Source organism: Scyliorhinus torazame, chromosome 5, assembly GCF_047496885.1.
Source record: "Scyliorhinus torazame isolate Kashiwa2021f chromosome 5, sScyTor2.1, whole genome shotgun sequence".
In the NCBI taxonomy this organism is placed as follows: Eukaryota; Metazoa; Chordata; class Chondrichthyes; order Carcharhiniformes; family Scyliorhinidae; genus Scyliorhinus; species Scyliorhinus torazame.
The window spans coordinates 141,320,107-141,342,412 of NC_092711.1; the positions used below are offsets into that span (position 1 = coordinate 141,320,107).

At 48.1% G+C, this 22,306-nt stretch overlaps 1 protein-coding gene across 1 annotated transcript; it reads left to right on the top strand.

Annotated features, from left to right (window-relative positions):
* The first annotated feature begins 515 nt into the window (after window positions 1-515).
* LOC140419855 (uncharacterized) lies at window positions 516-9,440 on the top strand. The gene is made up of 2 exons (XM_072503910.1): window positions 516-716; window positions 7,293-9,440. The coding sequence occupies exon 2, from the start codon at window positions 7,614-7,616 to the stop codon at window positions 8,370-8,372; it is 759 nt and encodes a 252-aa protein (XP_072360011.1). The 5' UTR covers window positions 516-716; window positions 7,293-7,613; the 3' UTR covers window positions 8,373-9,440.
* Window positions 9,441-22,306: the final 12,866 nt, after the last annotated feature.

Genomic DNA, 22,306 nt, shown 5'->3' on the forward strand with positions numbered 1-22,306 from the left:
TCATTCTCCAAATGCTGTAAATCTCCATCCCACTCACTCTCCCTCCATTCTCACTCTGCTGTATCTAATATTCACCCTCCCAATTCTCCTGAAGGTGCTGATTCAGGCTGATTGACAGATCCATGCTCACTGCTCCCTGTCTTGGACACAGAGATCTGAAAATCTTCATGTTGGCTGCCAGACAGATATATGCCTACATAACTGGACTGAAAATGTGTGTAACATACAGACTGGATTTACTTCCTTTTCTTCAGTTGTGCCCCAGAATGAGAAAATAAATGGAAAGGGGGAAATATGGATTTCCTCCCAGATGTTGCCCAGATGGGGAAGCTTTCGTCCAACTTCTGTGTTGTGACGTGACGTTAAAATGGAACCCTGCCTGAAGCAGCCAATAGGAATCACTCTGCTCCGCAGTGACGTCCCGGGGTTCCAGTGCGCAGGCCCGGCGCGCGGATGCGGGCGCCCCGCCCCGCCCCCACCCATTCTTCCCCCTCCCCCTGCAACTCCACGAGATGGTTTCCAGGCAACCGGCTGCTCCGGCCAGAGCGAGCATCCCCCGTACCCTCCCCTTCTCCCCGGGACTGCGCATGTTCAAGTGTGAGGGGAAGCTGCGCATGTGCGGGGTAGAGGCCGCTCACTGACCTTCCTGCGCGGGCTTTGTGTGAATGTCCATTGAGCTTCACACAGACTGAAAACCCCTCCTGTCTCTAACATCTGTGAGTGAAACACTTTCTTTTCTCCCCCTTTCCATTTATTTTCTCTGACCTTCAATTGGTCACTTGCAGCAACTGAAGGGAAAGGAAGTGAATCCAGGGAGGGTGCAGACTCTGGAAAGCTAGGCCCAGGTCTCTCTCTGTCTCAAAGACTCCCTCAGCTTGACACATTTATTTGTCTGGCTAAAAGGATGGTCTCTTCCTTAATGATCACAATTAAAGGGCTGGTTTCCCCAGGAGTTGGCTGACATTTAAGGGACAGTAAATTAATATCGGACACAGATATGTCCAGTGTTGTTTCATGGTACAGATTAGATATTTATGGTTCTGTAATAAAGTATGTTTATTATTATTTCTGGTCTTGCTATGTTGTACTGTAGCTACATTATATATTCCAGTCATCTCTTCCCTCAGAGGGTTGATAGTCTCTGGATTTCTCTTCCAAAGGGACCACTGGAGTCTGCGGGTCATTGAATATTTTCAACGATGTGTTTGACAGATTTCTTTTTTTTAAAATATGTTTTATTGAAACTTTTTTCCCAAACAACAATTTTTCCCCTCTTACAAAGCAAACGCAACAATAATACAGAAATTTTTAACAATACACAAGTAACAAAACCCCTTTATCTTTGACCTAAACTAAACTAAACCACCCCCCCTCCCCCCCACCCTCCACTGGGTTGCTGCTGCTGGTCATCTGCCTTCCCTCTAACGTTCCCCTAGGTATTCGAGAAATGGCTGCCACCGCCTGGTGAACCCTTGAGCCGATCCTCTCAGGGCAAACTTTATCTGCTCCAGTTTAATGAACCCCGCCATATTATTTACCCAGGCCTCCAGTCCGGGGGGTTTCGCCTCCTTCCACCTGAGTAGGATCCTGCGCCGGGCTACTAGGGACGCAAAGGCCACAACGTCGGCCTCTTTCGCCTCCTGCACTCCCGGCTCTTCCGCAACTCCAAATAGAGCTAACCCCCAGCCTGGTTTGACCCGGGCCTTCACCACCCGCAAAATCACTCCCGTCACTCCCTTCCAATACCCTTCCAGTGCCGGACACGCCCAAAACATATGTGCGTGGTTTGCCGGGCTCCCGCCACACCTCCCACATTTGTCCTCCACTCCAAAGAACCTGCTCAATCTTGCTCCCGTTATGTGTGCTCTATGTAGTACCTTAAATTGAATCAGGCTAAGCCTGGCGCATGAGGAAGAGGAATTTACCCTGCTTAGGGCATCAGCCCACATACCCTCCTCTATCTCCTCCCCTAGTTCTTCTTCCCACTTTCCTTTTAGTTCGCCCACCGACTCCTCCCCCTCTTCCCTCATCTCTCGGTAAATCTCTGACACCTTGCCCTCTCCGACCCACACCCCTGAAAGCACCCTGTCCTGAATCCCCTGTGTCGGGAGCAGCGGAAATTCCCTCACCTGTTGTCTAGTAAACGCCCTCACCTGCATATATCTCAAGAAATTTCCCCGGGGCAACTTATACTTTTCCTCCAATGCTCCCAAGCTCGCAAAAGTCCCATCTATAAATACATCTCCCACCCTCCTAATTCCCAACTGGTACCAGCTCTGAAATCCTCCATCCATTCTTCCTGGGGCGAACCTATGGTTGTTCCTGATTGGGGACCCCACCAGGGCTCCCCGCACCCCTCTCTGTCGCCTCCACTGTCCCCAGATATTCAATGTTGCCGCCACCACCGGGTTCGTGGTAAACTTTTTAGGTGAGATCGGTAGCGGCGCCATCACCAGCGCCTCTAAACTCGTCCCTTTACAGGACTTTCTCTCCAGTCTTTTCCATGCCGCTCCCTCACCCTCCATCATCCATTTACGTATCATTGCCACATTGGCAGCCCAATAGTAATCGCCCAAGTTCGGTAGTGCCAATCCTCCTCTGTCCCTACTACGCTGAAGGAACCCCCTCCTTACTCTCGGAACTTTCCCTGCCCACACGAAGCTCGTGATGCTCCTGTCTATTTTATTTAAAAAAGTCTTGGTGATTAGTATAGGGAGACATTGAAATACAAATAAGAACCTCGGGAGGACCATCATCTTAATTGCTTGCACCCTGCCCGCCAGCGATAGAGGCTGCATGTCCCACCTCTTGAAGTCCTCCTCCATTTGTTCTACCAACCGTGTCAGATTAAGTCTGTGCAAGGTTCCCCAGCTCCTAGCGATCTGAATCCCCAGGTATCGGAAGTTTCTTTCCACTTTCCTTAGAGGCAAGCCTTCTATCTCTCTACTCTGGTCCCCTGGATGTATCACAAATAATTCACTCTTCCCCATGTTTAGCCTATACCCCGAGAAATCCCCGAACCCCCTCAAAATTCGCATAACCTCTATCATCCCCCCCGCTGGGTCCGACACGTATAACAATAGGTCATCCGCGTATAACGAGACTCGGTGTTCTTCTCCCCCTCTAATCACCCCTCTCCATTTCCTGGAGTCTCTCAATGCCATGGCCAGAGGTTCAATTGCCAACGCGAACAACAATGGAGACAGCGGGCATCCCTGTCTTGTTCCCCTATATAGTCGGAAATACTCCGATCTATGTCGACCTGTAACTACGCTTGCCGTTGGAGCCCCATAAAGAAGTCTAACCCAGCTAATAAACCCGTTCCCAAACCCAAACCTCCTTAACACTTCCCATAAATACTCCCACTCCACCCTATCAAATGCCTTCTCTGCGTCCATTGCCGCCACTATCTCTGCCTCCCCCTCCACTGGGGGCATCATTATCACCCCTAATAGTCGTCGCACGTTAACATTCAGTTGTCTCCCTTTTACGAACCCTGTCTGGTCTTCGTGCACCACCCCCGGGACACAGTCCTCTATCCTCGATGCCAGTACCTTTGCCAACAATTTGGCGTCCACGTTCAATAATGAAATGGGTCTATAGGACCCGCACTGCAACGGATCTTTATCCCTCTTCAAAATTAACGATATCGTCGCCTCCGACATCGTCGGGGGTAGAGTCCCCCCTTTCCTGGCCTCATTGAACGTCCTCACCATCAACGGGGCCAACAAGTCCACATATTTTCTGTAATACTCCACCGGGAACCCGTCTGGTCCTGGGGCCTTCCCTGCTTGCATGCTTCCCAGTCCCTTAATAACCTCGTCCACCCCAATCGGTGCCCCCAGGCCTACCACCCCCCGCTCCTCCACTTTCGGGAACCTCAATTGGTCCAGGAACTGCCGCATCCCCTCCTCTCCCTCTGGGGGTTGAGACCTATACAGTTCCTCATAGAAGGTCTTGAACACCTCATTTATCTTTCCTGCCCTTCGCACCGTGTCTCCCATTTCGTCTCTAATTCCTCCTATCTCCCTCGCTGCTGCCCTCTTTCGCAATTGATGAGCCAACAGGCGACTAGCCTTTTCCCCATATTCATACCTCCTCCCCTGTGCCTTCCTCCACAGTACCTCCGCCTTTCTGGTGGTCAGAAGGTCAAATTCCGTCTGGAGTCGCCTCCTCTCCCTGTACAATTCCTCCTCCGGGGTCTCTGCAAATTCCCTATCCACCCTTAAAATCTCCCCCAGTAATCTTTCCCTTTCCTTGGCCTCTGTTTTCCTTTTGTGGGCCCCAATGGAGATCAGCTCTCCTCTGACCACCGCTTTTAGTGCTTCCCATACCACTCCCACAGGGACCTCGCCGTCGTCATTGACCTCCAGGTATCTCTCAATACACCCCCGCACTCTTGCACACACTCCCTCATCCGCCATCAGTCCCACATCTAATCGCCAGAGTGTTCTCTGCTCCCTTTCCTCTCCTAATTCCAGGTCCACCCAATGTGGGGCATGATCCGAAACCGCTATGGCTGAGTACTCAGCTTCTTCCACCCTAGAGATCAACGACCTTCCCAAAACAAAAAAATCTATCCGGGAGTACCCTTTATGGACATGGGAGAAGAAGGAAAACTCCCTAGCCCTAGGTCTAAGAAATCGCCATGGATCCACTCCCCCCATTTGGTCCATAAACCCCTTAAGTACCTTGGCCGCTGCCGGCCTTCTTCCGGTCCTTGAGCTGGATCTATCTAGCCCCGGGTCCAGCACCGTATTAAAGTCCCCTCCTAAAATCAAGTTTCCTACCTCCAGGTCCGGTATACGCCCCAGCATCCGTCTCATAAATCCCGCATCGTCCCAGTTTGGGGCATACACATTAACCAACACGACCTCCATTCCCTCCAGCCTTCCACTCACCATTACATATCTACCCCCGCTATCTGCTACGATGTTCTTTGCTTCAAATGCTACCCGTTTCCCCTCCAAAATGGCCACCCCTCTATTCTTTGCGTCCAGTCCTGAGTGGAACACCTGTCCCACCCATCCTTTCCTTAGCCTAACTTGGTCCGCCACCTTTAGGTGCGTCTCTTGGAGCATAACCACGTCTGCCCTTAGTCCTTTCAAATGCGCGAGCACTCGGGCCCTTTTTATCGGTCCGTTCAGGCCTCTCACGTTCCACGTGATCAGCCTCACTAGGGGGCTACCTGCCCCCCTCCCGTGTCGACTAGCCATTACCTTCTCTAGGCCAGTCCATTATCCCGCCTCCGCGCTCCCGCTCGCTCTCCCAGCGTCGCACACCATCCCCGCCCACCCAGTCTTTAGCCATTTCCTTTTGGATTTCCGCAGCAGCAACCCAGTTGTCCCCCCACCCCCTCCCCCCCCCCTCCCCCCCTCCCCGCTAGATCTCTTTCTAGCATGATTGCTCCCCCCATATTACTTCCGTAAGTCAGCTGACTTCAACTGACCCCGGCTACTCCTGCTCACTCCTCGACCCCCCCCCCCGTGTGGGGAACTCCCATCCGCCTTGCGCCTGTCTTCCCGCCTTATTCTTTCTGGCGCGGGAACATCCCTTTACCTGACCCGCCTCTTATGGCGCAGTTCCCTTTCCCCTCCCCCTCCCCTTCCCCATTCTCCAACTATGTCCCGTCTTTCCCCCCTCACCGGCGCCCACATTTCCCCAATGTCTCCCCCCTTCCCAATTTACTTCTCAATTAACTTCAACCATAACATTAACAATAACATTTCCTGCAGCATCAGTCCCTCAGTTCCGATCCAATTTCTCTTCTTTGATGAAGGTCCATGCTTCCTCCGCCGTCTCGAAATAATGGTGTCTCTCCTGATACGTGACCCATAGCCTTGCCGGCTGCAGCATCCCGAACTTCACCTTCCTTTTATGGAACACCTCTTTGGCTCGGTTGAAGCTCGCCCTCCTTCTCGCCACCTCCGCACTCCAATCCTGGTATACCCGTACCACTGCATTCTCCCATCTGCTACTCCGCACCTTTTTAGCCCATCTCAGGACCTCTTCTCTATCCTTAAGACGGTAAAATCGCACGATTATCGCCCTGGGTGGTTCTCCCGCTTTTGGTCTTCTCGCCGGAATCCGATTTGCCCACTCCACCTCCAAGGGGCCCGTAGGGGCCTCAGCACCCATCAGTGAGCTCAGTATCGTACTTGCGTACGCTCCACAGTCCACTCCTTCCACACCCTCAGGGAGACCCAGTATCCAAAGGTTCTTCCTTCGCGCTCCATTTTCTAGGGCTTCGATCCTTTCAGTACACTTTTTATGAAGTGCCTCGTGCGTCTGTGTCTTAACCGCCAGGCCCAGGATCTCGTCCTCAATATCTGTCACCTTCTGCTCCACCACGCGGAGCTCTGTCTCCTGGGTCTTTAATGTCTCCTTGAGCCCCTCAATTGCCTGTAGCAACAGGGTCAGCACCTCCTTCTTCAGCAGCTCCACGCACCTTCTCACAATTTCATCCTGCTCAGGCCCCCATGTCGCCTGCGCTTTCTCCGCCGCCATCTTGTACTTCTCTCTTTCTGACCCTTTGGTCGACGATTCCTCGCGCTGCAGCCGCCGCCACCGGTTTTTTCCCTCCTTCGTTGGGGGGGGACTCCCTTCTCACACACCCCACACCGGGTTGCGTCGTCGAAAAATTCTCCGTTGGGGCTCTTAAAAGAGCCCGAAGGTCCGTCGGAGCTGGAGCCGCCGAAGCGTGCAGCTAGCTCATCCTCACCGCAACCGGAAGTCCGTTTGACAGATTTCTGATTGACGAGAGAGTCAAAAGTTGTGGGGAACAGGTAGGAAAATGGAGAGAGTGCTGAAGTGAGGAGGGATTTCCTCATTCGAGGATGTGGTGAAGCTTTGGAATTCTCTCTCTGGAGAGCTATTGATCCTCAGTCGTCAAGTATTTTTAAGAAATTGATAGGTTTCTAGATGTGAATATATAAAGGAATATGGGGGATAGTGGGGGAAGATGGTGCTGAGGTAGATAGGCCAATGATCTCATAAATGTTTGAGCTAGCTTGATGGGCCGAATGGCTGGCTGCAGCTGCTACTTTTTATGGTCCCAGTGTCTTGGAGAGGAAGCGGCAACTCTGGATATGTCAATCAGCCTGAATCAGCACCTTAAGGAGAATTGGGAGGGTGAATATTAGATAAAGCAGAGTGAGAATGGAGAGAGAGTGTGTGGGACGGAGATGGTATTTGGGAACAGATGAGGAAAGAATGTTCCAGTGAAAGTAGAATTGTCTGTTCAGAGTTTCTGTCCTGTACTGACAGATGTCTTTCGTAAATTGTTTTTACAGGACATTGGAAGGGGAGGAAATACAAACAAAAATCTCAAAACAAATCTCTACATCTGACAGAGTCTCTCAATTCCTTAGGACCTGAATATTATCAGCCTTTGAATGTGGAAGGAGAAATCCTTGCCTGATCTGTCGGCTTCAAAATATTTTAAACCTCAGTGTGACTGGAAAAGCACCGAGACACATACACCTGAGTGAGAGTGTTCCAGAGCACTGACTGTGGAAAGAGCTTTAGCCAGTTACACAGTCTGAATAAATATCACACCATTCACAGCGGGGAGAGACCCTACCCTTTTTCTCTGTGTGAACGAGACACAAACCATGGGGAAACCATGGAAATGTGGAGACTGTGGGAAGGGATACAAAGCCCCATCGGAGTTGGAAGCTCATCGACGCAGTCACACTGGGGAGAGGCCGTTCACCTGCTCTAAGTGTGGGAAGGGATTCACTCAGTTCTCCCACCTGCAGACACACCAGCGAGTTCACACTGGGCAGAGGCCGTTCACCTGTTCTCAGTGTGGGAAGCGATTCACTCAGTTATCGCACCTGCAGTCACACCAGCGAGTACACACACAGGAGAGGCCATTTACCTGCTCTCAGTGTGCGAAGGCATTCTCTCACTTATCCAACTTACGGGTACATCAACGAATTCACACTGGGGAGAAGCCTTTCATCTGCTCCCAGTGTGGGAAGGGGTTCAGTGATTCATCCACCCTGCGAACACATCATCGAGCTCACACAGGGGAAAAGCCATTCATCTGCCCTCAGTGTGGGAAAGGATTCACTCACGTATCCAACCTGCGGGTACACCAGCGAGTTCACACTGGGGAGAGGCCATTTACCTGCTCTCAGTGTGGGAAGGGGTTCATTGATTCATCCACCCTGCGGACACATCAGCGAGTTCACACCGGGGAGAGGCCATTCATCTGCTCTCAGTGTGGGAAGGGATTTAGTGATTCATCGTCGCTGCAGACACACCTACGAGTTCACACCGGGGAGAGGCCATTTACCTGCTCTCACTGTGACAAGGCATTCAGTGATCCATCCCACCTGCGGAGGCACCAACAAGTCCACAAGTGATTACAGGAATTGTATTCTGCTGTTGTTAATCCTGCTCTCAATTGCATCAAGGATGGCATTTCGTTAATTCTGCCAAATTGTCAATAGCGATGGTTGGAGGGTGCCTTTATGCTTGACTGACTGGACTAATAACTTTATTTCCAGTGGGCTGATGCTCTTTGAGCCTTGTTGTGAATACCTGGCTAAATTTCACAAAGAACAGATTGAAAGGATATTTGGAAGTGTAGAAGCCAGGTATTTCGAATACAACTAGTATAGATAAAAGATAGCTGTTTAAGCATAAATATTAGGCCCCAGTTTTAAATACCCATTTATACAGCATAGTTCACTTTTACCGAGGTCCGTTGTTCTGGCAAATGCATATTTTCAGAGTCAGTGTGACATTAAAACAGCACAGTTGCAAAACAATTTGACACTGCTTGTGCTAATTGTCAAGGACAGGGACTGAATACCACAGCAACAGGAAGGCACCATTGTTCACAATGCAGATAACAGCTAGGTCAGAAAAGCTGATGTTGCACATTGAAGATGGACGGCTTGCCATCAAATCAAATGTGTTTGAGTCTAACCCAAACCAATTAGGATTATATTGGGGTGTGATTAGATGACTTAAGACAGATATGAAAGTGTATAACTGAAAAGTTTCCGCCCGCCATTTTAGTGTTGTCTTTGGGGTGCTGTCTTGTGTATTGTCTGTCCTTAATTTCTGTCTTTGATTCTGTCAGTGAGTCTTTCTGTAGTGTCTTTGTGTTGTGCTGTCTTTCTGTTAGTTTAGTCAGTTTTGTCCTTCATAGTCTCTGTTTTAGATATCTTTTGGGGGTTCTGTCAGTCTGTGTCAGTGATGGAGTGTACTTTTGACTTTGAGTTTAGCTGAAGATTAGCTCTCTCTCTCTTTTCATGTTTCATTGCCAGACTTTGACCTTTTAAAAGTTACTTTCGAGCTGTCTGCCTAAACAAAAAAGATAATGCCTGTAATTCTCTGAAAGCTTCGAATTGTCTACGAATTGCCTTTTAAATGACTTTCAAATTGTAATCAAGCGACTACAAATAAAACAATTCTTTTTGGCACCTGAGAAGTTTTAACTGCAAATTCCTGCTGAGTCCCAGTATTCGCAAAGTGCTACTGGTAACCGTATAGTGGAAATGATATAAATTCCTTCAACTTTACACAGTCGAATAATACAAGGAATCGAACAACTTGGCATAGTCCAGAAATATTACAAATCTTACAACTTGTCGTATTGCGCCAGGACTTTGATTCATCAACTAAGCTTCCCCAAAACTTGGCGTAGTTCGGCAAATTAAGCTCCCATAAATTATAGATTCCTATAAAGTCAGAAGGTACTTAGTTTGCATTTCTGTTTGGAACCTCCCAAAGCATGCCACATTGTCATGAAGATGGGCTATGGTGGTAAATGGATCTTTTATTTAATTTATCTGGGTGTTTCTCGCAGAAGAAAACTATCAGCGTATGAGGGACATGTTGTTTGAGGTGGACTGGGAAACCACATTAAATGGTATGATGGGACACAGGCAATAGCTAATATTCAAGGAAGTATTATATATCTACCAGTGGGTCGACTTCCGGGTGCGGCTATGCAGAGCTAGGTCGCATATTCGGCAGCTCCTGCTTGGAACGGACTTTTGGGCCCTTTTACAGGGCCCCCACGGCATTTGTTTGACATTTCCCGGTGTGGGAAGAAGGCGGCAATATTCCCCCGACAGTGTCCCCCAGGAAGGGTATGTCTCTTGGTTGCCAGACACACGCAGAAACAGTGAAAGATTTGGCTGCAACTACAGGATAAACAGGGCCTCTTCCAGCATGCAGGCGGGGGAAGGGCAAGCTTAAAGCTGCAAGCTGACCTGAGGGCCTGTATCAAAGGTGAATTCTAGCAGCAGAGGGAACAACTGTGAAAAGACCTCATCAAGGCCACTGAAGGGACTTCCGGTTGCGGTGATGCCTAGCTAGCCGCACGCTTCGGCAGCTCCAGCTCCGACGGACCTTCGGGCTCTTTTAAGAGCCTCAACGGGGAATTTTTCGACGACGCAACCCGGTGTGGGGCGTGTGAGAAGGGAGTCCCCCCCAAACGAAGGAGGAAAAAACCGGCGGCGGCGGCTGCAGCGCGAGGAATCGTCGACCAAAGGGTCAGAAAGAGAGAAGTACAAGATGGCGGCGGAGAAAGCGCAGGCGACATGGGGGCCTGAGCATGAAATTGTGAGACGGTGCGTGGAGCTGCTGAAGAGGGAGGTGCTGACCCCGTTGCTACAGGCAATTGAGGGGCTCAAGGAGACATTAAAGACCCAGGAGACAGAGCTCCGTGTGGTGGAGCAGAAGGTGACAGATATTGAGGACGAGATCCTGGGCCTGGCGGTTAAGACACAGACGCACGAGGCACTTCATAAAAAGTGTACTGAAAGGATCGAAGCCCTAGAAAATGGAGCGCGAAGGAAGAACCTTCGGATACTGGGTCTCCCTGAGGGTGTGGAAGGAGTGGACTGTGGAGCGTACGCAAGTACGATGCTGAGCTCACTGATGGGTGCTGAGGCCCCTACGGGCCCCTTGGAGGTGGAGTGGGCAAATCGGATTCCGGCGAGAAGACCAAAAGCGGGAGAACCATCCAGGGCGATAATCGTGCGATTTTACCGCCTTAAGGATAGAGAAGAGGTCCTGAGATGGGCTAAAAAGGTGCGGAGTAGCAGATGGGAGAATGCAGTGGTACGGGTATACCAGGATTGGAGTGCGGAGGTGGCGAGAAGGAGGGCGAGCTTCAACCGAGCCAAAGAGGTGTTGCATAAAAGGAAGGTGAAGTTCGGGATGCTGCAGCCGGCAAGACTATGGGTCACGTATCAGGAGAGACACCATTATTTCGAGACGGCGGAGGAAGCATGGACCTTCATCAAAGAAGAGAAATTGGATCGGAACTGAGGGACTGATGCTGCAGGAAATGTTATTGTTAATGTTACGGTGGAAGTTAATTGAGAAGTAAACAGGGAAGGGGGGAGACATTGGGGAAATGTGGGCGCCGGTGAGGGGGGAAAGACGGGACATAGTTGGAGAATGGGGAAGGGGAGGGGGAGGGGAAAGGGAGCTGCGCCATAAGAGGCGGGTCAGGTAAAGGGATGTTCCCGCACCAGAAAGAATAAGGCGGGAAGACAGGCGCAAGGCGGATGGGAGTTCCCCACATGGGGGGGTCGAGGAGTGAGCAGGAGTAGCCGGGGTCAGTTGAAGTCAGCTGACTTACGGAAGTAATATGGGGGGAGCAATCAAGCTAGAAAGAGATCTAGCGGGGAGGGGAGGAGGGAGGGAGAAGGGGGGGGGGGGACAACTGGGTTGCTGCTGCGGAAATCCAAAAGGAAATGGCTAAAGAGTGGGTGGGCGGGGATGGTGTGCGACGCTGGGGGAGCGAGCGGGAGCGCGGAGGCGGGATATGGGACTGGCCTAGAGAAGGTAATGGCTAGTCGACACGGGAGGGGGGCAGGTAGCCCCCTAGTGAGGCTGATCACGTGGAACGTGAGAGGCCTGAACGGACCGATAAAAAGGGCCCGAGTGCTCGCTCATTTGAAAGGACTAAGGGCAGACGTGGTTATGCTCCAAGAGACACACCTAAAGGTGGCGGACCAAGTTAGGCTAAGGAAAGGATGGGTGGGACAGGTGTTCCACTCAGGACTGGACGCAAAGAATAGAGGGGTGGCCATTTTGGTGGGGAAACAGGTCGCATTTGAAGCAAAGAACATCGTAGCAGATAGCGGAGGTAGATATGTAATGGTGAGTGGCAGGCTGGAGGGAATGGAGGTCGTGTTGGTTAACGTGTATGCCCCAAACTGGGACGATGCGGGATTTATGAGACGGATGCTGGGGCGTATACCGGACCTGGAGGTAGGAAACTTGATTTTAGGAGGGGACTTTAATACGGTGCTGGACCCGGGGCTAGATAGATCCAGCTCAAGGACCGGAAGAAGGCCGGCAGCGGCCAAGGTACTTAAGGGGTTTATGGACCAAATGGGGGGAGTGGATCCATGGCGATTTCTTAGACCTAGGGCTAGGGAGTATTCCTTCTTCTCCCATGTCCATAAAGTGTACTCCCGGATAGATTTTTTTGTTTTGGGAAGGTCGTTGATCTCTAGGGTGGAAGAAGCTGAGTACTCAGCCAAAGCGGTTTCGGATCATGCCCCACATTGGGTGGACCTGGAATTAGGAGAGGAAAGGGAGCAGAGAACACTCTGGCGATTAGATGTGGGACTGATGGCGGATGAGGGAGTGTGTGCAAGAGTGCGGGGGTGTATTGAGAGATACCTGGAGGTCAATGACGACGGCGAGGTCCCTGTGGGAGTGGTATGGGAAGCACTAAAAGCGGTGGTCAGAGGAGAGCTGATCTCCATTGGGGCCCACAAAAGGAAAACAGAGGCCAAGGAAAGGGAAAGATTACTGGGGGAGATTTTAAGGGTGGATAGGGAATTTGCAGAGACCCCGGAGGAGGAATTGTACAGGGAGAGGAGACGACTCCAGACGGAATTTGACCTTCTGACCACCAGAAAGGCGGAGGTACTGTGGAGGAAGGCACAGGGGAGGAGGTATGAATATGGGGAAAAGGCGAGTCGCCTGTTGGCTCATCAATTGCGAAAGAGGGCAGCAGCGAGGGAAATAGGAGGAATTAGAGACGAAAGGGGAGACACGGTGCGAAGGGCAGGAAAGATAAATGAGGTGTTCAAGACCTTCTATGAGGAACTGTATAGGTCTCAACCCCCAGAGGGAGAGGAGGGGATGCGGCAGTTCCTGGACCAATTGAGGTTCCCGAAAGTGGAGGAGCGGGGGGTGGTAGGCCTGGGGGCACCGATTGGGGTGGACGAGGTTATTAAGGGACTGGGAAGCATGCAAGCAGGGAAGGCCCCAGGACCAGACGGGTTCCCGGTGGAGTATTACAGAAAATATGTGGACTTGTTGGCCCCGTTGATGGTGAGGACGTTCAATGAGGCCAGGAAAGGGGGGACTCTACCCCCGACGATGTTGGAGGCGACGATATCGTTAATTTTGAAGAGGGATAAAGATCCGTTGCAGTGCGGGTCCTATAGACCCATTTCATTGTTGAACGTGGACGCCAAATTGTTGGCAAAGGTACTGGCATCGAGGATAGAGGACTGTGTCCCGGGGGTGGTGCACGAAGACCAGACAGGGTTCGTAAAAGGGAGACAACTGAATGTTAACGTGCGACGACTATTAGGGGTGATAATGATGCCCCCAGTGGAGGGGGAGGCAGAGATAGTGGCGGCAATGGACGCAGAGAAGGCATTTGATAGGGTGGAGTGGGAGTATTTATGGGAAGTGTTAAGGAGGTTTGGGTTTGGGAACGGGTTTATTAGCTGGGTTAGACTTCTTTATGGGGCTCCAACGGCAAGCGTAGTTACAGGTCGACATAGATCGGAGTATTTCCGACTATATAGGGGAACAAGACAGGGATGCCCGCTGTCTCCATTGTTGTTCGCGTTGGCAATTGAACCTCTGGCCATGGCGTTGAGAGACTCCAGGAAATGGAGAGGGGTGATTCGAGGGGGAGAAGAACACCGAGTCTCGTTATATGCGGATGACCTATTGTTATACGTGTCGGACCCAGCGGGGGGAATGATAGAGGTCATGCGAATTTTGAGGGGGTTCGGGGATTTCTCGGGGTATAGGCTAAACATGGGGAAGAGTGAATTATTTGTGATACATCCAGGGGACCAGAGTAGAGAGATAGAAGGCTTGCCTCTAAGGAAAGTGGAAAGAAACTTCCGATACCTGGGGATTCAGATCGCTAGGAGCTGGGGAACCTTGCACAGACTTAATCTGACACGGTTGGTAGAACAAATGGAGGAGGACTTCAAGAGGTGGGACATGCAGCCTCTATCGCTGGCGGGCAGGGTGCAAGCAATTAAGATGATGGTCCTCCCGAGGTTCTTATTTGTATTTCAATGTCTCCCTATACTAATCACTAAGACCTTTTTTAATAAAATAGACAGGAGCATCACGAGCTTCGTGTGGGCAGGGAAAGTTCCGAGAGTAAGGAGGGGGTTCCTTCAGCGTAGTAGGGACAGAGGAGGATTGGCACTACCGAACTTGGGCGATTACTATTGGGCCGCCAATGTGGCAATGATACGTAAATGGATGATGGAGGGTGAGGGAGCGGCGTGGGAAAGACTGGAGAGAAAGTCCTGTAAAGGGACGAGTTTAGAGGCGCTGGTGACGGCGCCGCTACCGATCTCACCTAAAAAGTTTACCACGAACCCGGTGGTGGCGGCAACATTGAATATCTGGGGACAGTGGAGGCGACAGAGAGGGGTGCGGGGAGCCCTGGTGGGGTCCCCAATCAGGAACAACCATAGGTTCGCCCCAGGAAGAATGGATGGAGGATTTCAGAGCTGGTTCCAGTTGGGAATTAGGAGGGTGGGAGATTTATTTATAGATGGGACTTTTGCGAGCTTGGGAGCATTGGAGGAAAAGTATAAGTTGCCCCGGGGAAATTTCTTGAGATATATGCAGGTGAGGGCATTTACTAGACAACAGGTGAGGGAATTTCCATTGCTCCCGACACAGGGGATACAGGACAGGGTGCTTTCAGGGGTGTGGGTCGGAGAGGGCAAGGTGTCAGAGATTTACCGAGAGATGAGGGAAGAGGGGGAGGAGTCGGTGGGCGAACTAAAAGGAAAGTGGGAAGAAGAACTAGGGGAGGAGATAGAGGAGGGTATGTGGGCTGATGCCCTAAGCAGGGTAAATTCCTCTTCCTCATGCGCCAGGCTTAGCCTGATTCAATTTAAGGTGCTACATAGAGCACACATAACGGGAGCAAGATTGAGCAGGTTCTTTGGAGTGGAGGACAAATGTGGGAGGTGTGGCGGGAGCCCGGCAAACCACGCACATATGTTTTGGGCATGCCCGGCACTGGAAGGGTATTGGAAGGGAGTGACGGGAGTGATTTCGCGGGTGGTGAAGGCCCGGGTCAAACCAGGCTGGGGGTTAGCTCTATTTGGAGTTGCGGAAGAGTCGGGAGTGCAGGAGGCGAAAGAGGCCGACGTTGTGGCCTTTGCGTCCCTAGTAGCCCGGCGCAGGATCCTACTCATGTGGAAGGAGGCGAAACCCCCCGGACTGGAGGCCTGGGTAAATGATATGGCGGGGTTCATTAAACTGGAGCAGATAAAGTTTGCCCTGAGAGGATCGGCTCAAGGGTTCACCAGGCGGTGGCAGCCATTTCTCGACTACCTAGGGGAACGTTAGAGGGAAGACAGATGACCAGCAGCAGCAACCCAGGGGGAGGGGGGGGGGGGGGAGGGGGGGTTTAGTTTAGGTCAAAGATAAAGGGGTTTTGTTACTTGTGTATTGTTTAAAATTTCTGTATTGTTATTGTTGCGTTTGCTTTGTAAGAGGGGAAAAATTGTTGTTTGGGAAAAAATTTTCAATAAAACATTTATAAAAAAAAAAAAAAAAAAAAAAAAAAAAAATATATACCTACCAGTGGGTCAGTTAACTCAGTTGCCTGGATGGCTGGTTCATGATGTGAAGGGGCCAACGGCACAACTTCATCTCCAGTGCCGGCTGAGGTTATCCGTGAAGGGTCTAGCTTCTCAACATTGCCCATCACCTGAGGTGCATTGACCCGCAGGTTAAATCACCACCAGTCAGCTCTCTGTCAAAGCGGAGAGTAACCTATGGCCCTCTGGGATTTGGGAGACTTTCATTTCACATGTATACAATAAATATAGATTTCTTTAAGGAACAAAAATCCAACAGAAGTGATGGAACCATGGCTAACAAGAAAAGTTAACGGTGCCATTAGAGCGAAGGAAAAGGCAGTGCATTCCAGACCGTCAGTGGGCTGATGCTCTTTGAGCCTTGTTGTGAATACTTCTTTTTAAATTTCAGAAGGATCACCGAGTGAAAGGATGTTTGGAGGTAAGAATATATTTACTTCACATTTCATTTTGGAACCCCCTAAATTATGCTCGTTGCCATAGAGATGGACAATGGTGATTACAAGGTCCTTTGTTTAATTTATTCGGGTGTTTCTCACAGAAGAAAACTGCCAAGCTAAGGGGCAAGTTGTCTGTGGGAAACTGGAAAATTACAATAAAAGGCACGATGGTGGACAGGAAATTACCAGCATTTAAGGAATTATTACCTGTTGACATTAAATATAGATTGGTTTGAGGAACAAAAATTCCAAAAGGAAAAGTTATGCATCCCTGACTAACAAGAAAAGTTAAAGATTCCTTTAGATCAAAGGAAGAGACTCATAAAGTGGCCAAAATAGTAGCGAGCCTGAGGATTGGGAACTTGTTTTAGAATTCAGCAAAGGAGAACCAAGAAACTGATAAAGAGAAAATAGAATATCAGAGCAAACTGGGGAGAAACATAAAAACCGACTAGAAAAGCAACTTTAGGATTGTGAAAAGGAAAAGATTAGCAAAGACCAATGTGGGTCCATTCCAGGCAGAGACAGGAGAGTTTATAATGGGGAATAAGGAAATGGCAGAGAAACTAAACAATGTGAATCTGTCTTCACAGAGCAAGATATTGAAATTGTCCCAAAAGCACTAGAGAACCAAGGGACTAGTGAGCACGAGGAACTGAAAAAGTAGCACTGGAGAAATTCTCATAGAATTTATAGTGCAGAAGGAGGCCATTCGGCCCATTGAGTCTGCACCGGCCCTTGGAAAGAGCACCCTATTTAAGCCCACACCTCCACCCTAACCCCGTAACCCAGTGGTTGAAAGTTAATAAACCCCCAAAAGCTGATGATCCACATCCCAGAGTGTTGAAAGAGGTGGCTGTAGAGATAGTGGATACATTGGTGGTCATCTTTCAAAATTCTATAGATTCTGGAATGGTTCCTGCAGATTGGAAGGTGGTAAATGTAACCCCACTATTTAAGGAGAGAGAGAGAAAACGAAGAACCACAGACCCATTAACCTGACATCAGCAGGATGGAAAATGCGACAATCTATTATAAAGGATGTGATAACATACGAATTAGGAACAGGAGTAGGCCACTCGGCCCCTCGAGCCTGCTCCACCATTGAATAAGTTCAGAGCTGATCTGATTGTAACCTCAGCTTCACATTCCCGCCGACCCTTCTGATAACCTTTCACCCCCTTGCTTATCAAGAATCTATCCAGCTGTGCCTTCAAAATATTCAGACTTTGTTTCCACTGCCCTTTGAGGAAGAGAGTTCCAAAGACTCCCAACCCTCTGCCACAAATAGGCAACTTGTTACTTTTAAAGTGACTCCAATTTCTAGATCCTCCCACATGAGGGAACATCCTTTCCACATCCACCCTGTCGAGGCACTTCAGGATCTTATACGGTTCAATCAAGTCACCTAAACTCCATCGGACACAAGCCCAGCCTGTCCAATCATTCCTCAAGACCAGCCTCCAATTCCAGGTATGAGTCCAGTAAACCTTCTCTGAACTGCTTCCAACACATTTACATCATTCCTTAAATGAGCGATACTATCCACAGTGCTCCAGATGTGGTCTCACCAGTGTCCTGTATAACTGAAGCATAACCTACTTTTGTATTCAATTCCCCTCACAATAAACAATAATTCTATTAGCTTTCCTAATTACTTGCTGTACCTGTATACTCGCCTTTTGTGATTCATGCTCTTGGACACCCAGATCCCTCTGAGTCTCAGAGCTCTGCAATCTCTCACCATTTAGATAATAAGCTTTTTTATTCTTCTGGCCAAAATGGCCAATTACACATTTTCCCACGTTATTCTCCATTTGGTAGGTGTTATTCCACTCATTTAACATCTTCCTTTTTAACCTTATGTCCTCTTCACAATTTACTTTCCTGCTTACCTTTGTATCATTGGAACATAGCAGGGGTTGGCCATTCAGCCCATCAAGCCTGCTCTATCATTCAATACATTCATGGCTCATCATCCACTTCAATTCCTTTTTCCCCACACTGTCCCCATATCCCTTTGTGTTATTGGTATTTAGAAATCTGTCAGTCTCTACTTTAAACACACTCAATGACTGCGCTTCCACAGCCCTCTGGAGTAAAGAAATGTCTCCTCCGAGACCGGTCCTTGATTCCAGACTGTCAATTCCTTTAAGTATTTTATAAGTTTCAATAAGATCACCTCTCATTCTTCAAGATTCTGGAGACTGCACACCCAGTTTCCCCAATCTCTCTTCATAGGACAGTCCTGCCATCCCCGGAACAAGTCTGGTGAACCTTCATTGCCCTCCCTCTGTGGCAATACTATCTTTCCTAAGGTAAGGGGAGCAAAACTGCACACAGTACTCTAGCTGCGGTCTAACCAAGGTTCTACACTATTGAAGCAAGTCTTCACTACTCCTGTACTCAAATCCTCTTGTGATAAAGGCCAACATCCCATTAACCTTCCTAATAACTTGCTGCACCTGCATGATAGCCTTCAGTGACTTATTGACAGGATGCCCAGGTCCATTTATACCCAGGTCTCTTTACCCTCATTACCACTCACGTTAACTGCATACGAGGCTCAGGTCACACAGAGTGAGACCATTAGGCCGATCGTGCTAATGCCAGATCTGTGAAAGAGCCAACCAATTAATCCCATTGTCCAGAAATGTTCTTTTCGTTTCAAGGATCTGTCCAATTCCCTTTTGAAGAAAGAGTTGAATCTGTTTCTTGCGCCCTTTTCAGGTAATGCTCTCCTGATCACAACAACTTGCCTGTATTTTAAAAACAAATTATTCAGGATATAGTATGTTTAGATTTTCATTGAGAATTTCAGAGAGAATCAAAATATTACTCAAAATTAAACCTCAATCTTCATCAATCATTTTAATGAGGGGACCAACTGTAATATATCCCAAGTTTGAGGAAAATCTAAAAAAAAAAAAAATCCTTTTCTATAACATCATAGAACCTCCAAAAGATTTAGATTTTAGATTTAAATATATTGTTACCTGTACTGAGATACAGTAAAAAGTATTGTTCTGCGTAAAGTGCAAGCAGATCGTTCCATACATGGAAAACAGAGGACATGCAATAAATACACAATGTAAATACACAGACATCGGGTGAAGCTTAATGAATGTAGTGCTAAGTGTAGTCATTGTTGTAACATACAAAACTGTAGGTAGGACTGGGAAATCCATTTAATTTTATAATTCCATATTCATGGCTATAAGTAACAAGGTCAAGGAAGTCATTTTAAACTCGTAACATCTCGCTTCTAGCACAGATTATGGAACATTTCTTTGTTAATCACATATTGAGGACATGCAATAAATACACAATGTAAATACACAGACATCGGGTGAAGCTTAATGAATGTAGTGCTAAGTGTAGTCATTGTTGTAACATACAAAACTGTAAGTAGGACTGGGAAATCCATTTAATTTTATAATTCCATATTCATGGCTATAAGTAACAAGGTCAAGGAAGTCATTTTAAACTCGTAACATCTAGCTTCTAGCACAGATTATGGAACATTTCTTTGTTAATCACATATTGATTTCATGTTAGAAGCCAGTCACAAAACAGTTGATTATGCAACAATGAACTCTGATTAAGTTATAATTCGCAAAACAATGTAATAGATAATATTGTAATGGCCAAATTATTGTTTTATAAATTAAGATTGTACAAACCCAAATGTTTCTAAACTGCAGAGTGAGCAGAAATTGTTTATACAAAGAAAGTATTCTGATAACTAGCGGGCTATCATATTCTATCTAAGTCTGACTCAAGAATAAGCTTATTATTCAACCTGATCAAGATTGGAAATAAAAAGAGGGCAGCACGGTGGCGCAGTGGATAGCACTGCTGCCTCACGGCGCCGAGGTCCCAGGTTCAATCCTGGCTCTGGGTCACTGTCCATGTGGAGTTGCACATTCTCCCCGTGTTGGTGTGGGTTTCGCCCCCACAATCCAAAAATATGCAGGCTAAGCGGATTGTCCACGCTAAAATTGGCTCTTAATTGGGAAAACTGAATTGGGTACTTTAAATTTATTTTTCTTTAAAAAAAAATTTTCATTAAAAAAAAATAGAAAAGAAGAACCAGTATATCTTGCATTAACCAAATGTATGAATTAGATTACTGTATGAATTAGCTACCGGCCAGTAGCAGTAATACCTAGTGAGCCTTAATCGAATTGCAACTAATGAATCCACTGTGAATCAGTAGTGATAGTGAAAGCCTGAATTTTATTTGCTGTAAAAATGTAAAAGCTTAATTGCTGTGTATGTAAAGAATGTGAAATGAAGATAAATGCACTGGCAAGAGAGACCTTCAAACTCTGATTAACCTCAACATTTGAAACTGTATGAATAAGGGATTGTACAGAATCTGATAAAGGGATAGTATCATAGAATTTACAGTGCAGAAGGAGGCCATTCAGCCCATCAAGTCTGGATCGGCTCTTGGAAAGAGCACCCTACCCAAGGTTAACACCTCCACCCTATCCCCATAACCCAGTAACCCCACCCAACACTAAGGGTATGAAACAGTTCTATTGTATTCCTGTCTAAGATAATGAGAGTAGGCAGTATAAGTAATTGGGGATCCAATTCAATTAATCTTGTGACCAAATTGACAATTATCATGTTACAACAGGCCCAACTCTGACGTGAGTTAATGGACACTTTGGGGATAAAGGTAGAGGTTCCGAAGGTCTTCCTTGTTGGCCAAGTACTGAAGATTCCCGAGACCGAGTTCCAAGGAAATTACTGTGAAAGGAGCCAGACTCGCAAGGCTGAATTCCACAAGAATTACTGTCAAAGGAGCCAGAGAGGGTTACGCTTCTACAGATTGATCACCCACATGAAGTTGTAAAAGTCAATGTCTTAAAGTTGTTCAGTAAATCATTTAATTTAATAAACTTTTAAATCCAGAGAATTCTGATCTTGCCTTAATTGGTTTGTCTGAACCAAAGTGAATTTATTAAATGGAAATTTGTGGGTGTCTGAAATCAATTAAGTTCCAGATAACAAGTTCAGATAATAGAAATCTTCAATTTAAAAACTTGCATTTCTATAGTGCCTTTCACACCTGAGGACGTCCTGTAGCCAGCTCAGATGGCCATGTGCAAAGGACCATGGGAATTATGGCCATCCCAGGACTCAGACAGGCTCCGAGCTTGTGTGTGTATTTGCAACCCAGATAGCTAGACGCGATCGAAACCCCCGCTCGTTTGCATTCTAATGGCCCATTTCCCCAGAACAAAAGAACTGTACTCAGGTAACCGATACAGATACAGACTAAGTAACGCCACTCCCTTTGGTCAGGGAGCCCAAACAGCCAAGGTCAATGACCGCTAAGGACACGCCCAGCCATCAAGGCACCCGCCCCTTTATGGGCCAAAATCGAAGGCAGTGATCGAAGCCTGTCGCATTATTGGGTCCAAGTTAAGGACCGCCCCAGAGCGCGAAATCCCAAAGGGATAAGAAGAGACACAGCCATGCTCGGTCTCTCTTGGATCCGGCCTATGCCAACCCAAATGCAGCATAACGACCAGACAGACAAGTTCAAGACCAACGATCGCTACCAGATGGATGAGCCCAGCAGGAACAGAGCCACTTCTTCCACCCAGCCACGCAAGATCCAGACAAAGGCCTTGTCCATCTGCATAGAGCCGGTTGCCCTGAAGCTAAGTAGAGGTTATTGTAGTTGTTAGGTGTAGTTTAACTTGTAGTGTTTTGTGTTGCACGTCGAAGTAATCCTTGGGTGTAAATAAACCATCTTTGAACTTGAACTGACTAACTGGTTGTGTGGTCCTTTGATCGATATCCGGTAAAGCCTTGTGGTATCATTTGATACCTGACGACTAAAGAGCATCATTATTAAAAAGAGCAACAGGCCCAACATACTTTACAGTCAATGAAGTACTTTTGAAGTGTAGTCAGTTATAATGTATGAAACGCAGCAAGATCCCACACACAGCAATGTGATAATGAGCAGAT